The sequence below is a fragment of the Artibeus jamaicensis genome, unplaced genomic scaffold (genome assembly GCF_021234435.1).
Source record: "Artibeus jamaicensis isolate MK-2021 breed Jamaican fruit bat unplaced genomic scaffold, CSHL_Jam_final scaffold_286, whole genome shotgun sequence".
In the NCBI taxonomy this organism is placed as follows: Eukaryota; Metazoa; Chordata; class Mammalia; order Chiroptera; family Phyllostomidae; genus Artibeus; species Artibeus jamaicensis.
The window spans coordinates 4647502-4672774 of NW_026522034.1; the positions used below are offsets into that span (position 1 = coordinate 4647502).

The 25273-nt window shown below is 43.2% G+C and overlaps 1 protein-coding gene across 5 annotated transcripts in view; it reads right to left on the reverse strand.

The window, feature by feature from the left end:
• NEO1 (neogenin 1) overlaps positions 1–25273 on the reverse strand; it is a 240607-nt gene that overhangs the window by 35696 nt on the left and 179638 nt on the right. For 3 of the 5 annotated variants that reach the window (XM_037134529.2, XM_037134532.2, XM_037134528.2), the window contains exons 8-16: positions 22427–22646; positions 15626–15780; positions 11589–11737; positions 10913–11051; positions 8333–8382; positions 6580–6727; positions 5590–5700; positions 4370–4564; positions 305–400 (exon numbers count right to left, since the gene is read on the reverse strand). In XM_037134529.2, coding sequence (XP_036990424.2) covers positions 305–400; positions 4370–4564; positions 5590–5700; positions 6580–6727; positions 8333–8382; positions 10913–11051; positions 11589–11737; positions 15626–15780; positions 22427–22646 — 1263 coding nt within the window. The remainder of the gene's footprint in view (positions 1–304; positions 401–4369; positions 4565–5589; positions 5701–6579; positions 6728–8332; positions 8383–10912; positions 11052–11588; positions 11738–15625; positions 15781–22426; positions 22647–25273) is intronic. The other 2 variants (XM_037134533.2, XM_037134530.2) reach the window with 1 other exon arrangement.

Sequence of the window (25273 nt, forward strand, 5' to 3'; positions counted from 1 at the left end):
CGTTTTAGTTATAACTCACATGGCCAACAGATGAAAAATCACTTTTAATTCCATCAGAACTTATGTTTTTTAATTCAAACACATTAAAAACATGTGTTACGTATCTACCTAGAAATGTTTCATGACAGGGCTGTTCATATTTTCTAGAAAGCGTTTAGAGCAGGAATTAACATAACATTCCATGTTGCAAGCCCGTATTTGCGGGAAGCCTGCACCCGGAACTGCCACACGCGTTCCCACCACTGCCCTCCAGGGGGCGGGCCTGAGGGGGAGGCAGGAGGCCAAGCAGGGCCGCAGACCTTACCGGTGTGAGGCCTGGTCACAGCACTCTCATACAGGGGGATGCCTTCGCCCACGTTGTTGAATGCTTTCAAGGTAATCACATAATGAGAGCTGGGATCTGAAGGAAAAAAAAACAAGTCAAAACACTTCAATTCTCACCAAAGAATTTTGAAAATTCAAGGGTGACCGCATGATCTTAACTACAGAGGAAATGAAAAGACTTCAAACGTCATTATGTGGGACTATTTGCAGTGCAGGGAGATGTGTGACAGTCACATCACATCACGGTTGGCCCCCCTTCCCGCAGGGGGATGTTCCAAGATCCCCAGTGAAGGCCTGAAAACCAGGGACAGCACCACACCCTACACATGCACACTTACGTTTTTCCTGTGTGCACACGCCCACCATGAAGTTTAATTTTTAATTTACCACAGTAACAGATTAACAATAACTAGTAATGACATGGTGTAGATGTGGCCTCCGTCTTGGACGGCCAACCTGAGGACCAAAGGGGCTAAGTGACTCACAGGCAGGCAGCACCCTCAGCACGGAGACACTGGACACAAATGGTTCGTGTCCCAGGAGGGAGACACCGAGTGGGTGGCTTGAGATTTCATCACACTAGTCAAAATGGGGTGCCTTTTAAAACACTATAAATTGTTTATTTCCGGATTCCTCCATTTAATATTTCCCAGTCTTGGTTGTCCGTGGGTAACCCAACTGCAGAAGCTGAAACAGCGGATGAGGGGAAACCGCTGTGTAGAAAAGCCACCTGGGATCCACTCCGTGGAGTCAGTACCAGGAGCGAGGCTGGCTCTGCTTGCATGTTCTCTCGGCCTCGGCGAACGGGTGGTTTAGCAATGCTACCGTACAGTGTGGGGCTTGGACTACAATGAGCAGACAGGGTATTCGTGTGCTGTCAGCCGTAGATGGGAGTTTAAAATTAAACAAATCCCGTTCCTTCTCAGAAGGAGGAGGACAGTGACTGGAACCGCCGAGGCAGAGAAACAAGAGAAAAACTGTTAACTTAGCAACCGTTAACGTCCTTAACTCTCGGGGGCAGTGGGGTAGGGGGAGGGAGGACTCCAAATCCAGGAACTGCCACCACTCACCTGGCCCTCAGACTGACTTTCTGGTAAAACCTGCCCCAGATCACAGCGGGCTCGGAGGTGACGCTGCAGGGAACGTAACACTGACAGCAACCCTCCCTCCAGGTGACCGTGTAAATGCTGCTAGTTAGACTCCATGAAAAGGGGTGTTATTAAGTAAATACTGCTTCTCATTTCCTTGCTTTGTAAGTCAACTTTGAGGTATAGATGGCATATGGTAAAATGTACCGCTTTAAGTGGTATATATAGTTTGCTGCGTTTTGACAAATATGTGTATGAGTAATCACTGCCACAATCAATACACAGAATATTGCCAATACTCCACAGTTCCCTTGTGACTCTTGCAGTCAATTCCTCCCACCCGTTTCTAGGCAACCAGTGACCTTTGTCCCTGCAGATCAGTGCTGCCCATCCTGTAATTTCACAGAAAGGTGGTGACGTGTAACACGGAAACGTGAGGATCTGTGCACATGCTTATTGTCCTCTTGTTTATCTCCTTTGGTAGACTGTTTGCCCAAATCTTTTAAGATTTTATTTATTTTATTTTTAGAAAGAGGAGAAGGAAGGGAGGGAGGGAAACATCACTGTGTGGTTACCTTTCATGCACCTCCCACTGGGGACCTGGCCCACAACCCAGGCATGTGCCCTGACTGGGAATTGAACCAACGACCCTTTGGTTCGCAGGCCAGTGCTCAATCCACTGAGACGTACTAGCCAGGGCTGTTTGTCCAAGTCTTTTGCCTACTCTTTTACTGGACAGTCGTCTTCTTATTGAGTTGTAAGAGTTTTTTAAAATAAATTCTGGACTTAAATTCTTTATCAGATACTTGAATGGTAAGTGTTTTCTCCTGGTCTGGGGCTCACTTTTTCATTTTATTGGTGTTTTTTTTCAAAAGTAGAAGTTTTAAATTTTTATACAGTCAAGCTTACTAATTTCTTAATTTTATAACTTGTGCTTTGTTGTATCCTCATATGTCCCTGCTTACCCCAAGGCCATGAAGTCTTTGTCCTGTTTTCTTCTAGAAATTGTGTCATTTTAGCTCTTGCATTTAGGTCTGCTTTAGTGTATGGTCTGAAATAAGGGTCCAGGAAGGTTCCTTTTCTATGTCATACAGTTATCCAATTATTGTCATACCTTTTGTCAAAAAACCTATCTTCTCCCCAATGAATTATCTCAGCATTTTTGTAAAAAATCAATTGACAATATACATACGGATCTATTTCTGGGTTCTATTCTGCTCCATTAATCACCTGCCTTACACTGATCCTACCACAATGTCTCCATTACTGTAGCTTTGTAGTAAGTCCTGTACTACGGGTCTTCTAAACTTTATTCTTCATTTCAAAAAAGTCTGATTATTCTAGTTCCTTTGAAATTCTACAGAAATTTTAGAATAAATTTACAAGTTTTTACAAAAAAGTCTACTGGAATTTTAGGATTGCATTGAGAATGCAATTTTTAAAAAAGATCGATCTATCTATCTATCTATCTATCTTCAGAGGAGAAGGGAGGAGAGAGGGAGAGAAACATCAATGTCTGGTTGCCTCTTGTGCGTCCCCTGCTGGGAACTGGCCTGCAACCCAGGCATGTGCCCTGACTGGGAATTGAACTACTCGATCCTTTGGTTCGCAGGCCCATGCTCAATCCACTGAGCTACACCAGCCAGGGCAAGAATGCAATTTTAATTCCAATTACCAACTGCTTACTGTTAAGAGTATGGAAATACAACTCTTCTGTATATCACCTTTGTGATATCATCTTGTGACCTTGCTAAATTCACTTCTAGTTTTAGTAGCCTTTCTTGTAGATTCCTCAGGATTACCTACAGTAGCAATGAGTCTGTAGAGTGTTCAAATATTGTTTTCTAAATACCATGGTCCAAGTAACCAGCACTCCTTGGAGAAATGGCTGATTTAAGGGGTCAGGGTAGGGAATACCGGAACCTGAAACACCTTACCCATGTCAAAGAGGAAGGAAGTGTTTAATGACAGATCGGAGGTATCAAATGGAGAGAGGGGAGCCAGTTATAAAGAGATTCCCACTGGCCACTGGCCGTCCTTTCACTGTGAAAGAGAGGGAAAGCTGCTCCTTTTTTAAGGATACTAATAAATGTAGAACAAATAATGGAATTACAAAATCACCATTTGTGAAACACCATGGTAATAACTATTACTAAAGATGCTAAAACTAGTGAGTGAAAGTTCAATGAGAAATGAAATGTTTACAAAGAGGGTACATCTCCCCTGCAAGGTACTTATCAATCACGAGGAAAAAATAACTCTATCCAAGAGAAACGGGGCAGACACCACTTTAACCAGGAGACCACGGTGGACGTCACGAGTGAGGCTCTCCTATGCCCCTAACGCAGCGTGCAGACAGGAGCGCAGCGCGCCACAACACCCCTCCAGAAGGGCACACGCTGAGCGGAGTGAGGAGACATTAGACCAGTCTAAGTCAAGAGAGGGTCTACAAATATAAATGGTCTACACTTTTCAAAAAGGCCACCGTCACTGAAGTGGAAACCAACCACCCAACCCGAGGAACCGCTCCGGCTCGAGAAGACCAGTGAGGCACCGCAGGCGCAGGCGGGGCCGGGCACAGCGTTCCTCCTCTGTCACGAAGGACGGCAATGAGACCACTGGTGAACCACGGACGAGGTCTGCAGATGCCGTCTCAGTGCTAACTGGCTAATTCTGGTCAGTGCAGTGGGTTATAAAGGAGACGTCCTCGTTCTTAGGGAATGTGTGTTAAATATTAGTGCACAGAGAGGCGTCGCGTCCGCACGTCCTTTCAAATGGTTCAGAGGAGAAACAAGGACGTGTGTAAAATGTTAACCTCTGGGGAACTGAGTGAAGGATATATAGGAATCCTTTGCTCTACTCAGGAAGTTTTCTATAAAAATAAGTTATTGCACAATAAAAAGGTAAAAAGAAAGCAACCACCAAGTGCAATGACTCCCCCTGCTTGACATACACACCCAGATTCTCAATGGTGTAGTAGCGCTGTTTATAGTCCACTTTGATGGTCTGGGCGTGCGGGCTGCCGATGCCATAACCGATGGCATACCCTCTGACCACGATGTTCTGGTTCTCCGGGGGCGTCCAGCTCACCACGATGCTCGTGACAAGCGGACGGACGTGAAGAGAACTGGGTACTTCAGGAACGCGAGTTTCTGAGAAGAAAATTGGAAACGCAAGGTGAGATCCATCTTCCTTTAGAACATCCCACCACCCTTGGGGAATGGTGTGCAGTCTCCTGACAAATTAATTGGTGCTGAGTTTTTTCCATTATGTCTAAGAAGAATTCAAAGAGAATCTGTATGTACAGTGAAGAGCAGCCCATGGTTTTACTGTGTTCTCAGAAGACGATGAAACCCAACAAGTCTGAAATATAAAACACTACAATAGTAATTTTGAAGGGGAGACAAAGAGATCTAAACCTCTGCCCAATAAAAAAAAAACAAATAAACTGCCTTTTAATAGCCATTCCTTTTGGTCCCACATCTGATTCCCTAACTTAATGGTAGAAACATGAGCTAATTGTTGGCAGGAAATCAGGATCACATCACAGCAGTAACATTAGTTATTCACTCTCCGAAGTAATATGACAAGTCAGAAAACATAAGCCTTTAGTACCACAAATGGATTTAAGAAGCTTAAAGAGGTTGCAATTTATAGTTGCTTTCAAGGCATAAACTGCTATCTTAATTTTAAAATTAGCAAACCAAAAGCGAGAATAAGAACCCAGGGTCTTTTGTTCCCCAAGTGCAGCTCCCATCTCTGTTAAAGGTACACCCACCCACCCATGTGGACTGACTGACTAAACAACAGGTGAGGAAAAGGACAAGGTGCCTGTGATAAAGCAAAAAGGGAAACTAATGCAAATAAAGGCAAGATTCCCATGGCTCAGCCTTACATTTTAGACCATTCATGTATTTAATGGCCTTGGTAAAAAAAAAACAGACTTAAAGCACCTTTACCTTCTTACTGGCTCTGGTTCTGCTTTAAAGAGACAGTTCTCTGAAAGCTGCTGGGGGAAATGCAGGACACCTGCTGCATTAGAGGAGTGACCGCAGGGTAACGCACTGGAGCCCACAGCGCAGAGGGCTGCACACCTCGCACCTGGGGCTGTCCAGTCAGACTCACTTCACTCCACTGAGTGCCTTGCTGTGTCCATGCTGCTAATTGTGGCTCTTACCATCTAGGTCACTTTCAAAAGTTTCAGCGGACAGCCAGTCAGTAGCCGGGCCTGTGCCATTGACTGTTAGAGCAGCCACTCGGAAATTATACTCAGTCCCCCGATCCAGACCTGGGACCCAAATGACAAAAAGACACAAGCTGAAATATGAGCTTTGGAAAAACAAAATATCTCTCATTAAAGCAAATATCTCATCCACCAATTCAGTACATAGCTACTGTGTTGATAAAGATTTAAAATTAGTACAAAACAAGCAATACATGAATACAGCACAGAGGATCTCCCATCTCTAAAGCAGAAGCTGAGGTCCACACAGTCCAAGAAGAAAACAGAATGAGTAAAGCTCCCAGGAAATGACAGATTTTTAAAAAGCACTAGAAGGCATTTTAGAGATCACTGCGTGCAATCCCTTCATTGTGTTACTAAGAAAGCTAAGGCCAAAAAGAGGCCAAGAATAATGAGTTAGAACAAAGGAACAAAGACACTGAAGAAAAGAATGCCAGATGAGCCCTGGCTGGTGTAGCTCAGTGGATTGACCACGGGCCTGTGAACCAAAAGATCATGGCTCTGTCAGGGCACATGCCTGGGTTGCAGAGTGGTAGGACTCCACTGGTTGTTTGGTAACAGTGTCAGTGTTCCAAAAATCATTTTGTATATGCTGCTACCAACTAGACTGAGCAGATTCTTGGCTTATATAGCTTTAACTTTTTTTTCAGAATACAAAAAAACCAATATATATATTTAAAAAAACAGAGGATACAGAAAAACACAAGGAAATAAAACTCAAACATAATCTCACCATTCAGAGATGGCAAAACTTTCTGTTAATTTTTATCAAGTCAGAGGTAGAACGGATCATTCATTATGCATTCGTTTGAACCATTTTTACTTGGTGTGGGCCAGCAGCTCAGTGTAGGAACCAGACTAGTGTAACCAGCGTGTGAGACAGACCCCACCTCCCAGCTTCTGTCTCTCTGCAAAGCAGCTGACCTTCAATCAGCTGAGACAGCTGTGTCCCAGTTACCAAGGTCTCAGTGACATCACTCTTGCGGGAGGACTTTCGGTAGCGAATTTTGTAGCCAGTAATCTTCCCATTTTGTGTGGCTGGAGGGGGTGGCTGCCAGTGGATCATAATACTCTGGAAAAGACAAGTTTATAGGCAAAAGATGAAATACGTCAAAAGCTTGGTTCTACACTTTTATGTATTACGATCCTAGGTTTAAAGAGGAGGAACATAAAGCAGTAGGGTGTTCAGAGTTTTATTATTTAATAATCACTCAAAAATACTTTTTAATTAAATGCCCCTCCCCACCAATGATCAAATTGGGAGATTGTATTGGCAAGCAGTATACTTTGGGCCTTGATCTTCTGGGTGTTTAGCCAAAAAGACAACACTGGGAAAAAATCTCAAAAGTTTTCAGAAGAAAATATAAGGTCAGAGGTACATGGATTAGAAAGTAAATTGTTGATGGAGTAAAGTTCTCTTCCTATCTCAATTGTGGGACGGTTGAAATTAAATAATTTCTACCTAACTCTTCCAAAGAGGGGGGGTCATGAATTAATAGTTGTTTTTTTAAAAGGAGTCCAATGGTACTTTCTGAAAGGACCAAACATCTCAGATGTCTACGCAGCCCAGAAGGGGCTCTGGGCCTGTTAAGAGATATACAAGCCTTAAGTGCACAGCGAACATGATGAGGAGGGATGGTTTCAGCATCAGCAACCATCAGACACTCACTGGGCTCATCTCACAGGACTAAGGACTACGGTGTCGTAAACGACTTCTTTCTAGCTAATCACCAAGGTTCTGAACTGTTAAGCTCTAGACTGTACCGATTTACGTAACAGCAGCAAATATACGAGGTCTGTCCAGAAGGTATGCAGACATGCACTATGAAAAAGAGACATTTACTGAGAAAATACAAGATACAAGAAACACTGCACCTAAGACAATGCCGCCTCAGTCCCCTTCAATGTAGGCACCTTGGGACCTCACACAGTTCTCCCAATTGCCCTGTCGTATCTTCTTGTATCTCACTGACAGTCTGAAATCTCTTCCCTTTCAAAGGTGGCTTTAGTTTTGGGAAAAGCCATAAGTCACAAGCCACCAAACCTGGGCTGTAACGGGGCTGAGTCACCTGGGCAATCTGATGGTTTGCCCAGCACGTGAAGCGCGAAGAGGCACATTGTTGTGATGAAGCTGCCAATCACCAGCTGCCCACAGCTGTGGCTTCTGAATCATCCCATAGTTTCCGTGAAGGAACGTTCAAGCTTAATGCAAAATTTGATGCAGATTCATTGCTTTATTCTCTCAGTCACTTTGAATGTGATGACCACACAGTACATGTGCTCACTCAAGGGCGTCTACCACCCCCCACCGACGAGTACAATGAAGTTGTCATTGTTCCCACATGCACATTCCAGTCACCTCTCCTTGGCTGCCAGGTTACGTCAATGTCGTACAAACCATTCTCTTTATATTACAACAGCTGGACTTTTTCAGACAGACCTCATATTTAGATTTAGAGAGAGGCTGGCATAATTTTGGCATCAGAGAAAGGCAGTCAAGTTTAAACAGGATAAACTGAAGCTGGCTTCTAAGCTCAGCTTTATCGGCAAGTAGAATAGCTAGGTCACTTTACTTCCTGAGAATGACTGTTTTGGTATAGACTTGCCCTCTCCGTAAGCCCTTCTGAGTCCTACTAATATAGCACTAAAAATGAACAATAGTAACATGAAGTTTTACCTTTGAATTTCTCACTTCTAAGGACAGATTCTGAGGAGCAGCACTGGGAACTGGATAGGCCGAAAAAAAAAGAAAAAAAGAAAAAAAGAAAAAGAAGAACAAATAATTTTTTTCAGTCACCTATCATTTGACTCTTCCTGGGTGGACTTTACACAAATGCACATCCCAACCACTGATCGCGCTACCCAAAGGTCGAAACGCAGCTGTCGGCGCCACTGTGATGACAGACAGCAGTGTGTGGGTAGGTACCATCACGTCTGACTCATTTAAAAATCGAGACACCTTCATACATGTGCACCCCCACCCACATCAGGTTGTGCCTTTGGGAGTCAGATACTTATTTCAAGGATGTGACTGGTTATAAACCTTTCCAGAACCCAGATACATTCTGAACCTTCACCACAGTCTTTTGATTATCCTTAATGACAGTGTAGCATTATTTTAGGGAAGAGCCACCAATTTTCTGGAAACAAGTCTAATGAATACGCCAAGTGAATTAAGTTGGTGAAGGATGAACCCAGAATGTGATGTACATGAATCAGGGAGCGTGGCTTTCTAGAGAGTTCCAAAAGTGGTTTTGAGGGCAGTTCCCACGTAAAGCGAAGAGAGGCTTCAGTGAAGTGACCGTCTGGATCCTCAAGACAACTGCACAGCAGGGAACACTCGTGTAGATGTGAGAAGTATGGGACTGTTGCTTAAACAGCTGCCTAACTTTAGCTCCTTACACGTTAGAACCTGTGACAGGGGCATCTCAAAGTTAACAGTCCACACACCCTCCAGCACTCCTCTTGGTAGTAACTAAGGCAAGCAAAGGGAATTTACGTGATCCTGATTAGTTTCCTCTCGGGTCTTCTAGACTCCAGAATGAGTTCTAATCTTTTTTCTTTCATGAGACTGTTTTTTAAGAATCCAGGCAAGTTTATCTGACTTTTGTGTTTGCATTATTTCCCCCAGTTTAGGTATGTCTAGTTGTTCCGTCAAATGTTAATGTTCTGCCACGCCTGCTCTTTTTCTCTCACTGTATCCGCACACACCCATCCGTCTATCTGCAGACGGTCAGAGGCATCCCGGAGGCAGCCGCGGCCACGCCACCCACTGCTCAACACTGCGGCCACGTGGCTCCTACAGTCGGGTGGTCTCTAGCAAAACTGATGCAATGATCACTTTCAGAAAATTTAATCTTAACACAAAATATCACCTGTCTAATATACCTAGTAGCACATCTAATACTATACATATTTAACATTAAGTAAATGAATCAACAGTGTCCTCTGTTTATTTTTCACTCCCAGATCCAGGAACCAGTGAAAGATCCTAACCAGTTTATATTATTTCATGTGTCTTTACTCTTCTTCAATCTAGATTCCAGAATGAGTCCAGATTCCAGAAAAAAGACTAGATTCTAGTCTTTTTTCTTTCATGAGACTGTTTTTTTAAGAATCTAGGCAAGTTTATTTCATTTTTGTGTTTGCATTATTTCCCCCAGTTTAGGTATGTCTAGGTGTTCCGTCACGACCAGGTTCAAGTTAAACATTTTTCACAGGGGTCCGGCCGACGCGAAACAGGTGCTGTGTCTTTCTCAGTGTCTCGAGTCAGGCGGACGCACACGGTGTCAGCTGGCTCTGTTGTTGCCGATGTTACGTGTTACCATTTGCTTCAAGGAGCCAAACTACAGCTTCTAAGGCATGCATGTTTACAGACATGCATTTTTTAGAAAAAGATATTTTTTAACACATTGGATTTAGGTGAATTTCAGTAAATAATACATACACATACTAAGAATAATAAACTGTTATTTTTCTGTTCTATTCTAAAAATACCATCTTTTTCAACTATAAGATACACCCCTCAAATTTTGGAGGAAAATGGGGGTTTGTCTTATAGTCAGAATGTAGCTTTAGGTTTACCTTGGTGAAACACATTATTTATGTTATTAAATATTTTACCACATTTTTTGCTTCAAAATTTTTTTCCTATTTTCCTCCTCTAAAACCTAGGTGTGTCTTACTGTCTGAAAAATATAGTACAGATTTTTAAGTGCTGGTCTTGATCTGCTTGGTCTCTTTGGCAATCTGTAGTCTGAAAAACTCTGCTCTAGGTAACGGGTATGTGCATACACATAGCTTAGAAACTCAGTCACAGGTGAGGAATGAAACTGTCCTAAAACACCGAGGAATTAAAAAGACCTGCTTGGCATGCACACATTATTGCTAAGTCAAGCAAAGCTAGCCTTCTCACAGCCCCTGAACAGTCTGTGTAATGGATAAGCAATATCGTTTACTCACACAAAAGCCCCCACTGAAAACACCACCAAGAAGCTATTTGGTACCTGTCCTGCCGTGTTCTACGATCTCTCACTAAATCTTTACAGCAACCCCATGCACTTGGTGTTATTCACATTTTTACATTTAAGAAACTTGCTAAGTGACTCAGACACATTAAATGACTTGACCAAAGTCACACTACAAAACAAGGTCTCTGGGATTTGAACAGGATCTTGACATCAAAGCCCATGACCTCACTGCTAAGCCATCAGGGCCCCCAAGCACAGTATTCTGCTCCAAAGGAAGAAAGACTCACCATCTGACAGTGTCTGGACGGCGACATCCTGGGTGGAGACCCCGGGACCGTGTTTGTTGTAGGCCACCACTCGGAAACTATACTCTGTGTATTTTTTCAGCCCGTTAATGGTATGGGAGTGACTCGAAACATCAACATCCTTGAATGAAATAAAAACAATTTGTATACATGCACAACTCACAAACAAAAAAAGCTACAAAAAAATTAACTACTCAAATTCTGTATTTGGCAGAATACAGATTTTTATCCTTTATACAGAATGTTATTTAACATTCAAAGCATATTAATCATAATCATTGGCAATTTACTGAGAACTAGTGCTTAGCATTTAGTTACTCTTTCTGGTAAAAGCTTCAGAATAAACCTTGGCACAAAGAAAGAGAATCTTTCCACTCTTCATTTCCTGGACCTTCCCCACACCTCACATTTCTAGACGAACTGGCACCGAGTTTTGGAAATACAGTTCAACTCTGCTATTCTAATCTACGGGTTGAAAACTGGCTTCATAACATCATACACAGTGTCAGACGGGTCCTAGACCTCCTGGGGCGGTCACTCCATAAGTATATACATGTCTAATCACTACGTCGTGTGCCTGAAACTAACATAATAACGCATGTCAACTGTAATTAAAGAATAAATTAAAAAAAAAGGAAAAAATGACTTTATCGTATACCTGTTCTTTGTCCGTCCCTTTTTCCATGTAGTACAATTTGTAATTCTGAATCTCCCCGTTGCCGGACAACGGTGTTTCCCAGGTGACAGTGATGGAAGTCGGGGACGTTGCGTACGCTCGGAGGTTGGGTGCTGGGCCCGGGAGCTGAACTGGAAAGACAATTTCAAGACAGCAAGACATAAAGTACTCCTCAACAACCATTCTCAGCAACAATGGCATCGCGGCCACCTTTTAAAAACAACAAAAAAAAACTAAAAAAATAATTGATATGACTGAAGTGGTTTTAAGATAATATTAAACAAATTTCTCTTGTTATGACTTAAAACCCAATTTTATCTGTGAAGAATCTCAAGTTTATTAAGAAAAAAAAATGACCACCACAAAACCCCTCCTGTGGTTTATCAGCTCCTGGTTGGGCAGCGGAACAGCAGCAGCAGGTGTGAAGCCATCATCAGAAAGAGGGAGCCTGTGAGGCGGGTGGGGTCGGGGGATGGACAGAGTCCTTGTGCCCAAAGACCTCTGCCTAGAGGGGAGTCAGACACACACACACACACACATAAACAGCTACAAATAATGTCGTAAGCACTGTCGGTCAGGTAGCCAAGGAACCAGAACAGGGAGGAGCAGCCCCAGACGAGTGCGTCAGTTGGCTGCAGTGTCGTCCTGTGCACGGAGAGGTTGTGGGTTTGATTCCTGGTCAGGACGCGCACAGACGGCAACCCACTGATGTTTCTCTCTCTCTTTGATTTCTCTCTCCCCCCACCCCTCCCCCCTCTCTGAAATCAATAAACACATCCTTGGGTGAGGATAAAAAAATAGAAAGGGAGCACACAATCCTGTTTTGGGAGGGTGTGAGCAGTAAAGAGAAAGATTAGTGACAATTTCTGCAGAGCAAGGAAAATGAATGGTTTTTTCGATTCTAAGGGGCAAAATGATTCCAGCAGATGAGGAATAATATGCGAGAAGAGTGTTATGTGGTCCAGGCTGTAAGAGAGAGAAGATGCAGGACAGAGAACACTGAAAAGGATGACAAGAGCTGGACAATGAAAGACCTTTAATGTCCTGCCACGGCATCTGCATTATCTCAGATAGTTACTGAAAAAGTATGAGCAGAAACACGACCCAGTCGGGCATGTGTTTAGAAAGGATACGTGAGCATATGCATGGAAGAAAGCAGTAAGGGAACAAGACGCAATGAAAGAAATCATTTTAAAAACAGCTACCTGTTCCTGAATGTTTATAGTCAGTCCAGCATTGAGTGCTTTACTTGTATTTAAGTCACATCTATTTAATCTTCACACTAACGCACACGAGGTGGGTATTATCGTCATCCCCACTCACAGATGAGGTCGAGAGGTTAAGAAGCATCCCAAGGGAAGGAGAGTTAGTGAGTGGGAGGGCCAGGACCCGGGCGCTTTCTGGTTCTAAAACATGGACCCAAGAAGACCAGTGAGGAGATCATCGCGACCCCTGCAGAGGACGTGTGTGCCTGGAAGACTCGCCGGCTGGCTGAACAAATGCTGCTCAGCTCTGGCTCCCGCAGCGTCTCGCGGACCCGTACACCTTTTCACTGCGTTCTTTCTGTCTGACTGTTGGTTCCAGCCTCAGTTTCTACACCAGTCCTGGGCGGCTGCCCAGACCAACATTTTGCTGGATCCTCTATTTGAAAGCAACTTTTCTGGTGCTAGTGGTTCTGTAACAGACACCCATTAGGTTTAAGGAAGGAAAAAAACTAACAAAATATAAAACAAACTGGCTTTCTTAAATAATAGCACCACAGCTTAAAATCAGTTTTGCTACCGAGGTAGAGGTACCTGATTATGGTTATTCTCGACAGTGGTTTACTTTTTAGTCCCGAGTCATGTTACTCACTCAATGTAAAGAGCGTATTTCGTGCATCCTGACAGGTGGGATTCGTCACACTTCTGCTGATACGGAAAACTTTCCTCTAACACAATAAAGGGGAAAGAACACAACAGTCCCCAAATTCCCATGAAATCACTTTTAATACCTTCATGGCTAACCTAAACACAGGCCAGTATGACCCTTAAAAAGGTGCTAATCAATTCTTTCATTTTAGCTGTACAGTGGCATAATAAATGGGAAACAACTAAACATGTAACATATTTTCCAAGGCTGACAGCAACCCTGAGCCCCCAAATGCCCCAGGGCCCGCAGTGGGGTGCACGCTGCTCCCCTCAGCGCCTTCCCTCCGCAAAGCACATGCCCTCCACCTGCAGTCTTACTGACAACTTTCTTTTCAACAAACTCCTGAACAAATGACTGGGCCGCCTGCTGTCCTCGTGGTGACAGCACCTCACACTCCTGTCGGTTTGCCTGTCTCTGGCATGAGACCGTAAGCTTCTTGTGGACAGAAGCCAAGTCCCACTCATCTCCACATCTCGACCCGTCTTTACATCAGTGACTGGCACACATGGCAGGCACTCAAAACAATCTACTGCCCTCACACTTTTTTCTTTCATCTTCAAATTGACAATGACCCTTCTGGTCCAGTGGTTCTCAACAGTTTGACTCATAAGTTCTGAAATGATTTTTAAAATGCCACAGGCTCTTTCCCAAGGAGAATGTGACTATGTACAGACATGCAAATATTTTAATGTATTTTCAGAAAGTTCACAGCTGTAGGGCGGAACTCTTGCACTGGATCAAACTCAGTGGTCTTTCCCTTTATTTCCATTGTGACTCACCCTGCATGCATAGTTTGATCCTATTTTGGGAATTTGGGTCATGCTGTTTCCCTTCCCAAGAATGCTTCATCTAAGTCAAATGTTTCCAGGCCAATTCTCATCTCTCCCTAGGAGCCTGCCTTCAGATACCTAGCTTTTACAGTAATTGTTCCTTGTTTTGTGTCCCAGTATCTCTCACATAAATGACACCTGTACATGAGAGTTAACGGAAGAGAACTGAGCTTGAAACCTAACAGACTGTTTCTGTTCTTACCGGAACACCGTAGCTGTGGAACGTGACAGCCTTCCCCATAATGAAAACGCATTCTTTCCTTAAGTCTGTCCCCTGACTCTCTGACAGCTCCCTTGTTCCTGATGGGGTTTGATCCCTGATCTTTACCCTGTATCACTGGCATGATCAACAATCTCCCATCTTGACTGCTCATTCTTTAAGGTGAGAAGTCCTACCTTGTGCATTCCCTGCATCTCCAATACCCTGTGCAGTACTTGGTATGGGGGATACTCAGTAAAGACTTGGTGACTGAATTATCTGCTCCAGCATTAGGGAGTGAAGTCCCATAGCTTCTGGTCTTTACTTATTCCGCCCATTAGCCCATGAAGTCTTTGAATTACTTCTGTAGTTTTGTTGGCAAATTCATGAAATCTGTTTAGTTCCCTGGTCAGTAGCCTCCACAAACGTCTTGCAGCTATGCCAGCCACAGCCAAAGTGAAATCTTTGTTACTGGAAGCTTAACAGTAAAAGAAAACTGGAGAAGACTATGATGATAAACATGGCTTGTGTTAACAGAAGGTAAAAGTGGAGAAGAAAGCCTCTCGGGAAAAGCATTAAATAATAATTTGATTACTTCTTACAATTTCAGGCCTATATAGTTTGCAACCAAAATTTAAGACATACAAGACATTTACAAAATAAATCAACCCGATACTCATTTCAGTTGCATAAAATCTTAAGAAACGTAATTGGAAGTAACAGTATTTGACATGAAAGACCGCGGGCCCACAGCAAAGCCGTAAAGAGATGCTGACGTAGGTAAAGACCAGGTGAGTCTGGGGATGGACCGCACACCCAAGTAGGGCGTCAGACACTGGGAAATGCAACGGTGACGATGACTGTCTTTGCCATAAAATAAATGAGATATATTCATAATCACAATTAGAGGAAGAAAATGATAATGTATCTTAGAACTGAGGAGATACAATATTAGCCAAGATCAGAAGAAAGACTCTAGAAGGCAGCTGTTCGATGTGAATTAATTTTACCTTTCGTAACTAATTCATAAAATCCCTAAAGGCAAGAAAGGAGTCCTGCGAGGTGACTGGAGGACTTACCCTCAGGCTGGGTTTCCACGTGCAGAGGAGCTGAGCTCTCCCCCGAGCCATGCTTGTTCTGAGCCATCACTCTGAAGACGTACACGGTCTCCGGCATTAGATTCTGAATGGTTACCTGCATTTCTCCTGGGCGACTGGTGTTCTCAACCCGTTCCCTTTAGACAAAGAGGGATTCAGAAAGAATCAGCATTGATTAGGATTATTTCTAAAATACTCGGTTTCATTTTCATTGTAATACCTGTATACCACACCACATCAAAATCTTACCAATTTATATCCAACTAACTCTCAAAAAAGGGAACTTCTGAGAATGAAACAGTGCACAGAAGAACAGAGAAACCTGCAAAGAGCAATGCCATGCATGTCTGGTAACTGACTGATGTTCTTGTTTAAATATTACTGACATCGCTGGTTACATGACCACAACTTCTTTGCAGAGAAGACACAGACTGAGTCTTCCCACTGCCATTTCAAATGAGCCAGCTGGTCATCAACTGTGTAGGCTTCAGAAACTACCGACTATTAAGGGGCGATTCTCAGGGATACAAACAGAACGTGATTATAGGTATGACTCAATTTCCACAGAAAACATCGAGGGATGCTGTGCATACTTTGGATAACAGAGTCTCAATAAAAGGACAACTAGAGACTATGACTTTTAAAATTGGGAAGAAAACAGTAAAAATTCAATAAAAGCTAAAAGTAATCTAATCTATAAAGTAAGTTAATCATGACACTGATTTTTATTATTTTTAAAAAAATACTTTTTAAATTATATTTTTCAAAATGCTTTGAAATGTTTGACAAATCTCATCACAAACAGTACAAATGAATCTAGCAGTCTAGCATCATGAGATGGAAATACAAAAGCAATTTTCCAGGTTCTTTAAAGAAAGCAGCATCTGGGCTCAACCTGGGGGGTCTCTGCACCCACACCCGAACGCAGAGACTGTGCTCAGCCACTATACTCACTAGAACAAAAACCAGACGGCACCACACATGCACTTTCAACAGTGTGAAGGAATTTACTTGTATTAGACAAAGAACTAGCCTTTAAAAATTGCCAATCATGTGAAGAAAGATGTGTACCTATCCTGAGAAAGTAATAATAAAAAGGCCCCAAACTACTCCGTGGAAGAAATTATTTGAAATTATCTAATTTATTGAATTATAATTTGAACTTTAAAATATTGATAATTTTCCTCCAAAAGTACTGATTAAAATTTTAGTTCTACATAACCAGTTTGTCTTACTGTATAGGAATGAACATCTTCATTTTAGAGATGGAAGTGTTTTTCAGTAGTTTGCTGTAGTTCTTTAACCTACCTTCTTTTAATTAAAAAAAAAAAAAAACAGACAGTACCCACACCATATTTATGAGCTGTGTTTTTTTCTATCAACAGGTGCATTGGAAAAGAGTACTATGGTAACATAAGTTACCGCTCAGAGAAACATTTGAGATATTTATAGATACTATTTTCTCTTCAGCTAAACCTCTAATTCTCAAGATTTGGAAGGAGGATGGCAACTGAATTCCTACACCTGAGGTTTCTGACACAATGACTGTGGTATGAAAGGAAGTATGGTATTTTATCTCTCACTAAACCAGCTATTTCCAACCACACATAAAGTAATTACTAAAATTCTGCAGCACACCAGAAAAAATTACATGTTTTGCCAATCTGACAAAAAAAATAGGTGTCATTTTTATTCATTCACACGGAACAGCTATTGTGTTGGCTGTTGTCATTTTCTGATTTGACAATCTAAGAGAAAAGAGGTCAATGCCCCTGACTAAATAGATGGGCATGAGAATATTGTAAATATTCTTGTGGCACAGTGGTTGAAAATTCCTGCTCTAAACTAAAAGCTCCGCCTGAGAGTACAGGCTAGAGGTCCCTTTTGCTCACTCTGTGCTTGAAAGTCCAAACAAGCTCCCTCTGGAACAACGAGAGTGCTGCTTCACTGTAAACTGAAGTGAACGGCTGTCTCATGTGCGTTTACATTCTACAGACGCACTCGGCAGAATGCTCACACGCAACGGAAACACAACTGTGTGCTGACTGAGGAATGGGAATCTGCCTTCCGATACCTAAATCCTGTAGAGTAATGATACCACGTGCATCTTTGGTTTGTTCTATGTGGAAAGGGAAAAATGGGAGACATGAGTGAAAGGAACTAAAAACTTAGAATAAGTTCCAACAGTAGCTTTAAAATGAAAAAAGTCAGCAACAGTTATATGTCTTTAAGATTAAATACCCAGCACCTAAAAAGGCTTCTAATATTAGACTGGTCTGAGCTCGCAGAACCAAGTGTCAGTCTAGCAAAAAACTTCAGGGCAAGACAGATCCAGGGTGAGTTATAAAGGACAATGCCCGTAAATGTGTCAGGTTACAGTGGGCCTTAGATTAGAATGTGTCTGCTAACAGAAAGTCAAACAAAAAGAAAAAGGTACACCTGGTACAAAGACAGTGTGGGGTGCTAAGTCAGGAGCTCCCGTTCCAGCTCTGGCAATAGTATGAGCTTTCCAAGGGACTGTGGGCAAGTCCCTAATGCTTTCTGGGCCTCAGTTTGCTCATGCAGTAAGTGAAGAAAATGAGATCAGGACAGCAAACTTTCTTTAAGGGCCAAATATTTCTTAAATATTTATAGGCCAAGAGGTAAAATGGAAAATATTATGTAGTTACTTATATATCCTATTACAATGTAACCATTTTAACATGAAAAACTGCTCTTCTCCTGGGTCATAAGAATAACAAGTGTGATGTGGCCCAGGGTCCATGGTGTGCCAACTCCCAGACTAGACTAACATGTTCATCTCTAAAATGCTCTTCATTTCTGGAATAACTTCCTGTGTTCTCCCTTTAGTAGCTAATATCACAAAGGAGTTGCTGTCCACATTAAAGGCACTAAAAATAAAAGGCGGGCATTTCATAGTTGAAAAGGTGGAGCAAAGAAGGGCCTTTTGAAACTCAGGAACCCAAGAAATTTTGGTAGGTCTCTGACCAAGGCACATAGCGCCACCTGGTGGTTGAATTTTCAAAGGTGGGAAGTCGGCCTATAAATCTGAAGAAAACTTCCTCTCATTTTGGTGAGAAAATTTAAGCTTCTACCAGTTAAATAAATTTTTTTTTATAAAACACATAACCAGGATCTAGTCTTTTTACTTCTGTTCTTTCTACTCCTTCACCACTTCTGCTCGGAAGTCATAAACTTAGTGAAGTGACAGAACATTACAGTCTAGCCTCCAAGAATCTTCCTTTGACATATTTCACGTTTTTATTCTATCCACTACAAGTCGCTGCTTTTATCTTCACTGAGGCCATACCTACCACACGCCAAGATGAACAAAACCACTGCTCGACTCATTTCCCTAACTCCATTTCTTCTCCCCTTTAACCTTGTGTGGTACTCGCAAAGAAACGCTTGCTATGTAATAAATCACAGTGCACACTTGCTCAGGAGTTTAAAATGGCCCCTTCTTAACCGACTGTGCCCAAAGTCTTACTGGTAGGCCAACATTTTGCTCCAAACTTCCACTTTATTATAATATCAAATTCCTACCAAAAACTGACTACTGGGCCAGTCAGACTAGTTTTCTTGGTTTCCCACCCTTCAAACGCCACACGCACACAAATTAGACTGGACGCTCCTTGCATCTTCTCTTCCTGTATACTATATTCTCTTCCAATTTAACTTCCATATTTTTTCTAAATTCCACCTTCATTTATTAATACTCCTGCTTATTTCAAATCTAGGATGCATCTAAAATTTTGTAATGTGACAGATTTTCATTAAAAACAAAAGTATACGTAGTTAAAAGTTTGAGCTGTTTTTGCTTCTTAAAACCTTGTCCTGCCCCGAGACCTAACTGTGGCCTGGGCTGGCCTGCATCTCGCCAGATCTCTGCGAGCCAGGCTCTCTCAGCCTCAGCACCGCTGAGACTGGGGGCAGGAGAATTCTTTGTTGTAAGGGGCTGTCCTACACACTGTAGGATATTTGTTAGCATCTCTGGCTTCCACTCACTAGATGCCAGTAAGCATCTCCTAACCAAAAATGTTCCTGGACACTGCTAAATGTCTCCTGGGAGGCAGGGGACAATCACAGGTGTAAGCGTTTATACACACGTCACAATATATAGATGTAAGTCACTTAACAGTGCCTGCCTCATACTTCATACATAATACAATAATCATGTACCTGTTCCTCTACCAGCAGACTTTCTTCTTCATTAGAACAGTGCTACAATAAACATTTTATATGAGAGCCCCATGTATATCTGTATACATACAGGACACCTGAAAGTGTAATTGTTAGATTGAAGGGTAAGTGCACCAAGAAGATACAGGTGAAACATGCTAACTCATTATTTTGAATTTCTAAGATTGGTGGTAATAGTGGAAACTGGTTTTTAACTTTAATGAACTTTCCACTCACTTCTATGAATCATCTCCTCAGGCTATTTGCCTCTTGGGACATCTCTATTTTCCTTAGGATTGTTGGAGCTCTTTCCACAGACCGAACATCAATACAATCTTTTATAAACAGTATGCATTTTCCCAACTTAGGACTTGGCAGTTTGACTTCATTTACCTTTTATCACATGAAATTTTACTATGTTATATAACATTAAAAATAGCTTCTCTTTTTCTAAAACATACATTTCAAAAATATCTCTTGATTCATCTGTAATTTGTTATACATAACACAAGACAGAGACAGAACTTTTTAAAAAATCCTCACCTGAGAATATGTTTTTGTTATGCTCCCTGACTGGGGATGGGACATGCAACCAAGCCACCTGGCCTGGGCGAGAGACAGAACTTTTATTTTTTCCACCTAATGGAATTAATTATTTCAACATAATTTCCTGAATAATTGTTATTTCTTCATCGACCGAAATTAATGTACTCTCTTAACGAATATTCACTGAGTGCTACTACAGGCCAGGCACTGTTCTGGGTGCTGGTAGTACTCTATTGAACAAGACAGTCACAATAAATAAATTAGTAAAAATGAGAAAATTTCAGAATGTTACATGTTGCAGAAGAAACGCAGAGAAATAAAACAGGGCAGTGTGATAGCAGTGTTACTCAAATAAACATTTTAACAGTCAGCTCTGGTTCGCAGCCCTGGTCACTGCAGATACTCCCGCCACGCCATCGGGCTTGCAACGTCTCCTGAAAACTTAATAACTGGCTTGGGAACAAGGTGGCTCCCGGACAGCACAGTGTGAGAGCGGCTGAGAGGCTAAGCTGAGCGGCTGCATGAAGCCTGAGGAGGTGTCACCTGAGGGTGACAGACAGGAGCCAGACACGGTTATTTGTGAAGGAAGGTGCACACAGGAGGAACGGGGCCAGGCAGTGAAAGCGAGCTTACAGTTCTGAGGAGTGCTGACTGCTTTCTTTCTCCTGTGAAATTCTAAGGAAATTTGTAATGAGATTTGAAAGCCGAATGGAGGCTTTTTTAACAGGTGCTGTTTCATAGTAAAGTCTTGACTTTTTGTGCCAAGAACTATGTTTCTGCATCTCTGTGATTCCCAAAACGATCCAGCAGGGTGTTCAGATAAACACCGCCCTACGTACACCCCCGTCTATCTGGCTCAGCCACGACTCCACTTCTTCTGGGCGCTACACCAAGGAGTCTCCATTTGATCAAGGCTCCTGCAGCTGCTGAACTCCCCAGTCTGGTATTCAAGATAATATCTATCCAATGCCAGCACTCCGGCAGAAATACAAGCTTTATTTCATAAGTTAAGGCCCAAGTGAAACAGACATTTTATCTCTTTTTTCTTCTTTCATTTTCTTTTTCTGGGGTGGAGCAGTAGCAAAACGAGGGAGCCCACTCAGCAATGCTAGGAACACACAGTTAGCATGAGGCATGGTTCCTCCCAAGGAGTTTATAATTGGGTTGGGCAAACACAAGAATCCACATAAAAATACAAAAGTGACAGCTCATGGCAATTTAAGCTCATGTGTTAAGTGACCCATGAGTGTCACAAATGAGTGTCACAAACACACATCTACGAGAAATGCTACAGGTCCCAGAAAGGGCAGAGAAGGCTTTAGGGGGGATCATGGGGCTCCACCAGGGCCGAGAGGGTGAACGGAATTTAGCTTTGGCTGTGAAAAGGGAAAGGGGGACGTGAGTGAAGAGACGAGATTGGGGAAAAGGCCACACAGTGATGAGAACTGGACCCACTGCCTTTAGAAAGTGAGTTCCGCTGGGTGGTGGGAACAAAAGGGTGTCAGACACACACAGCTGGACTGTGGAGGAAAGGAGCCTGGGGTTCTGGATAACCTGTGAGCAATGGAAAGGCAACGCGAGGTCCTGGAAGGGGTGGAGATGGAAAGGAACTTAATGAAAATGCTGTTTTAGGAAAGTGAATCTGTAATTCCTGTGTCATCAAGGAGATGCCCTGAAATTCAGCAGCCCACATACACACAAGGGTGCAAACATCATTTCAGACTGGATTAGTGAGTTAAGTCTACTTAATTTTTAGAATCCGAAAGTTCTAAATAAGCTTTATTTTATTAGACTGTGCTGACTGGATCTTATGGACAAAGGGTAGCCCTGGTTACAGTTTAATACTTCAACCCAAACAGCTCTATCTATCTTCTCTCCAAGTCAGCCCAGAAAGGCAGGAAAGAATTCCAAGACTTCAGTCTGTTTGGGAATTTGTTTCTAATGACCTACAATTAGGAAAGACGCATCTCTCAGTAATCACAGAGCCAGGGTGAGCGCGACTGCGCTGGGTGGACCGAGATGGAGCCAACGGGCTTCAGACGAACGGGCACTTACCTAGCAACCCCCTCCTTGGTGTAGAAGACGGAGTAGGTGAGGTTGTCTCCCTGAGGATCTGACGCAGGTGTCCGCCACGTCAGTTTGATGAAGCGGGTAGAGACCAGGGAGGCCACGACGTCCCGGGGAGCTGAAGGCAGTGGTCCCGCTGTGGCTGGTGCTAGATGGTCAGTAGTGGCACTGGTCAGTGAGGTGGGAGGTAATGTTGGGATGGCAACATCTTGTCATGTGCAAACATTGGGGAATATGAAGGGAAAACCACGACGGTTTTAAAAAAGAGAACAGAAAGAACAAAAAACAAAAAAGAAATAAACAAAACCACGATGGGAAATAAAATAAAATGAATGAACATAAAAAAGGCCATTAAACTGAAGGCTAACATGCAGGCCAGGGGGAACTACTGAAAACTAATGGGCACCGCTCAAGGCCCATCACTGCTGAGCAGGCAGACTTTCTGGTCACCATAATGGTTGTGGGCAAGGACAGGGAGGGTGAAAGCTGGGAGCGCAACATCTCACAGGACACGGCAGTGCCCATGTAACGCTCTTTAATCCTGAAGGCAGCATGCGGCACCTGTCGAACTTTGCATTCGAGTCTCATAGGTGATAAAACCTCAGCACTTTCTAGTTCACCAAACCACGGGCAGTGTGTGTGGTGCGCCTGCACCCGGGTACACTCCTCAGGGGCCCCGGGCACCGTGGCCTCGCTGAGAACTCTGTGCCCTCAGCTCTGCAGGGATTCCACAGCCGCATTTTCAATGTTACTCTAACATGTTAACTTCTGCCCTCAGTGTCATATCCAGGGAGTTTTGTACCCTCTGTATCCAGGGAAGTCTGACAACCTTCATCACTTTGCTAAGTTACACAGTTCATTTGCTATCTTATTTGCTATCGGGTAAGTACAATAGTATAAAATTGTGAATCAAACATTCCAAAGGCACAGAAATAAAATGCGCAGGCAGCTTATCTGTACCACACGGCTCTCGCCAGGGTGTTACTAGGCGCGGGCCGGGGGGAGCAGGGCAGAGCCAAAGCTCTGTGCACCTGCAGTCCTGGCTAACGTTCTGACCTCCTAGGGCAGTCCCATGGACCATTCTGCTTATATAAGTTTATCCCCAATACTAACCTAAAATCTCCTTCACCTTGGGTCCAGAGAGCACAAATGTAATCTTAGAATTTTTAACGAAAGGAGTTTATTAGAATCGTGTCATGACCTTAATGGGGAAATCAGCAGAACAGACAGAGAGGAGAACGTGAAAACTCTCTACCTAGTTTTCAATGAAATGGTACAGCAGCGATCCCTTGGCAATGTCTCTGAACTGCAAGAAACTCCAAAGTGAGGCAGTCTAAATAAATATGCCAGAAAGAATAAATTCTCCAAGGGCAAAGGCAGAGGAAGAGCAACCTAAAGTCTCTAGATTCGTGAAGAAGGGGATAGAGCATTCCAATAGCCACCATTTACTACACAGCACCATAGATCTTCATATAAACTCATTCGATTCTTACAACCCCCCCCGAAATAGGTACAGTGCTCTCATATATCATATATCTCTACCTTATATGCAGAGACTGACATTTAAAAGGGCTCACTCACTCATCCCAGGTCACTTCTACTAAGTGGTAAAGTGTTTTAAAACCAAACTAGGTTTTTAGTTTAAGAGGCCTCTGGATTTAGCCAACGGGAGTTCTAGTCCTGCCTGTACCACCCACTGATGAATGTCACCTGGGGCAAATCGGTCATTCTCACTTGAGAATGTCACTAGTGACTTGTTCCTTTTCCTCCTGAGGAAGTGCTTTTAAGAGTGCAGCGTGCTATCAAAATGTGAGACTGTGAAGTCACAGTTCAGATACAAGTCCGAACTTCACTGACACAAGTGTCCGGTCTGAATGGCCACCCAGGCCTCATTCCCACCCCTTACACTTCAACAGAGGTGCTTCCTCAAAGGACACACACAGCCTCCCTCACGGCTTTCAGAGCTCTTTCCCACACGCCGTGTCAGTTCACCGCCACCCGCCACCCCAGAGGCTGCGTGCGCTGATGGGACTAGGCGTGGAGTGAGGGCGAAAGGCAGTGCAGGGCTGCTGCATGGGCGCGTGGGTGGCAAGTGCCGTCGGCAACAGGGGAGGAGACAGCAAACCGAGGGAGAGGCGGTGGATCTGGTTTGAACATGTGTCTAAAGTAAAGACCCAACATGCGCAAGAGAAACGTATAGAACGCAACTGGAAAAGTGGATCTGATATTTACAAAGTCACTAAACCCGTAGAGAAATGGTTCGGAGTGGCCTGGGGAGCCCCGCTCCACTGCCTCCTTCCTGTGCCCGCCTAGAAACACAGTAAGCTGCCTCCGAGTCTGACCCAACTCACCAAACTAAATCTTTTCCACCTATTCGCTGGCTGGAGGAGACGGGGAGCTTGTAAAACGAGGGAGCACTAGGCCACGATTTCGAATATGAAGATGTTATGGTCAAAACTTGACTCAGCCACTTCCTAATAATGTAAAATTGGGCCAGTCACTTAGCCTCCCTACCCACGCTCCAGGCTGATATGAACGAGATGAGTATCAGTAAGAAATGTGCACTGGAAGCACATGTGACCACCATGACGAGCTTTAAGTGGGTGATAGACACAAGAATATTAAACATAAAAAGGCAACTAGGGAAGGGCCATAAGCAGGGGGGACTAGGTGAGGGAACTACGTAATGGGCAATAACTGGAAGAGTCCCTCAGAGAAATGTTCATTAGACCACTGAACTTCTGTTGCACACAGCTGCAATTCTTTAATGCCGGCCCACATTTCCCACTCACATTTTTCCTGTTCATGTTACATCACTTACACTAACGTATGGGC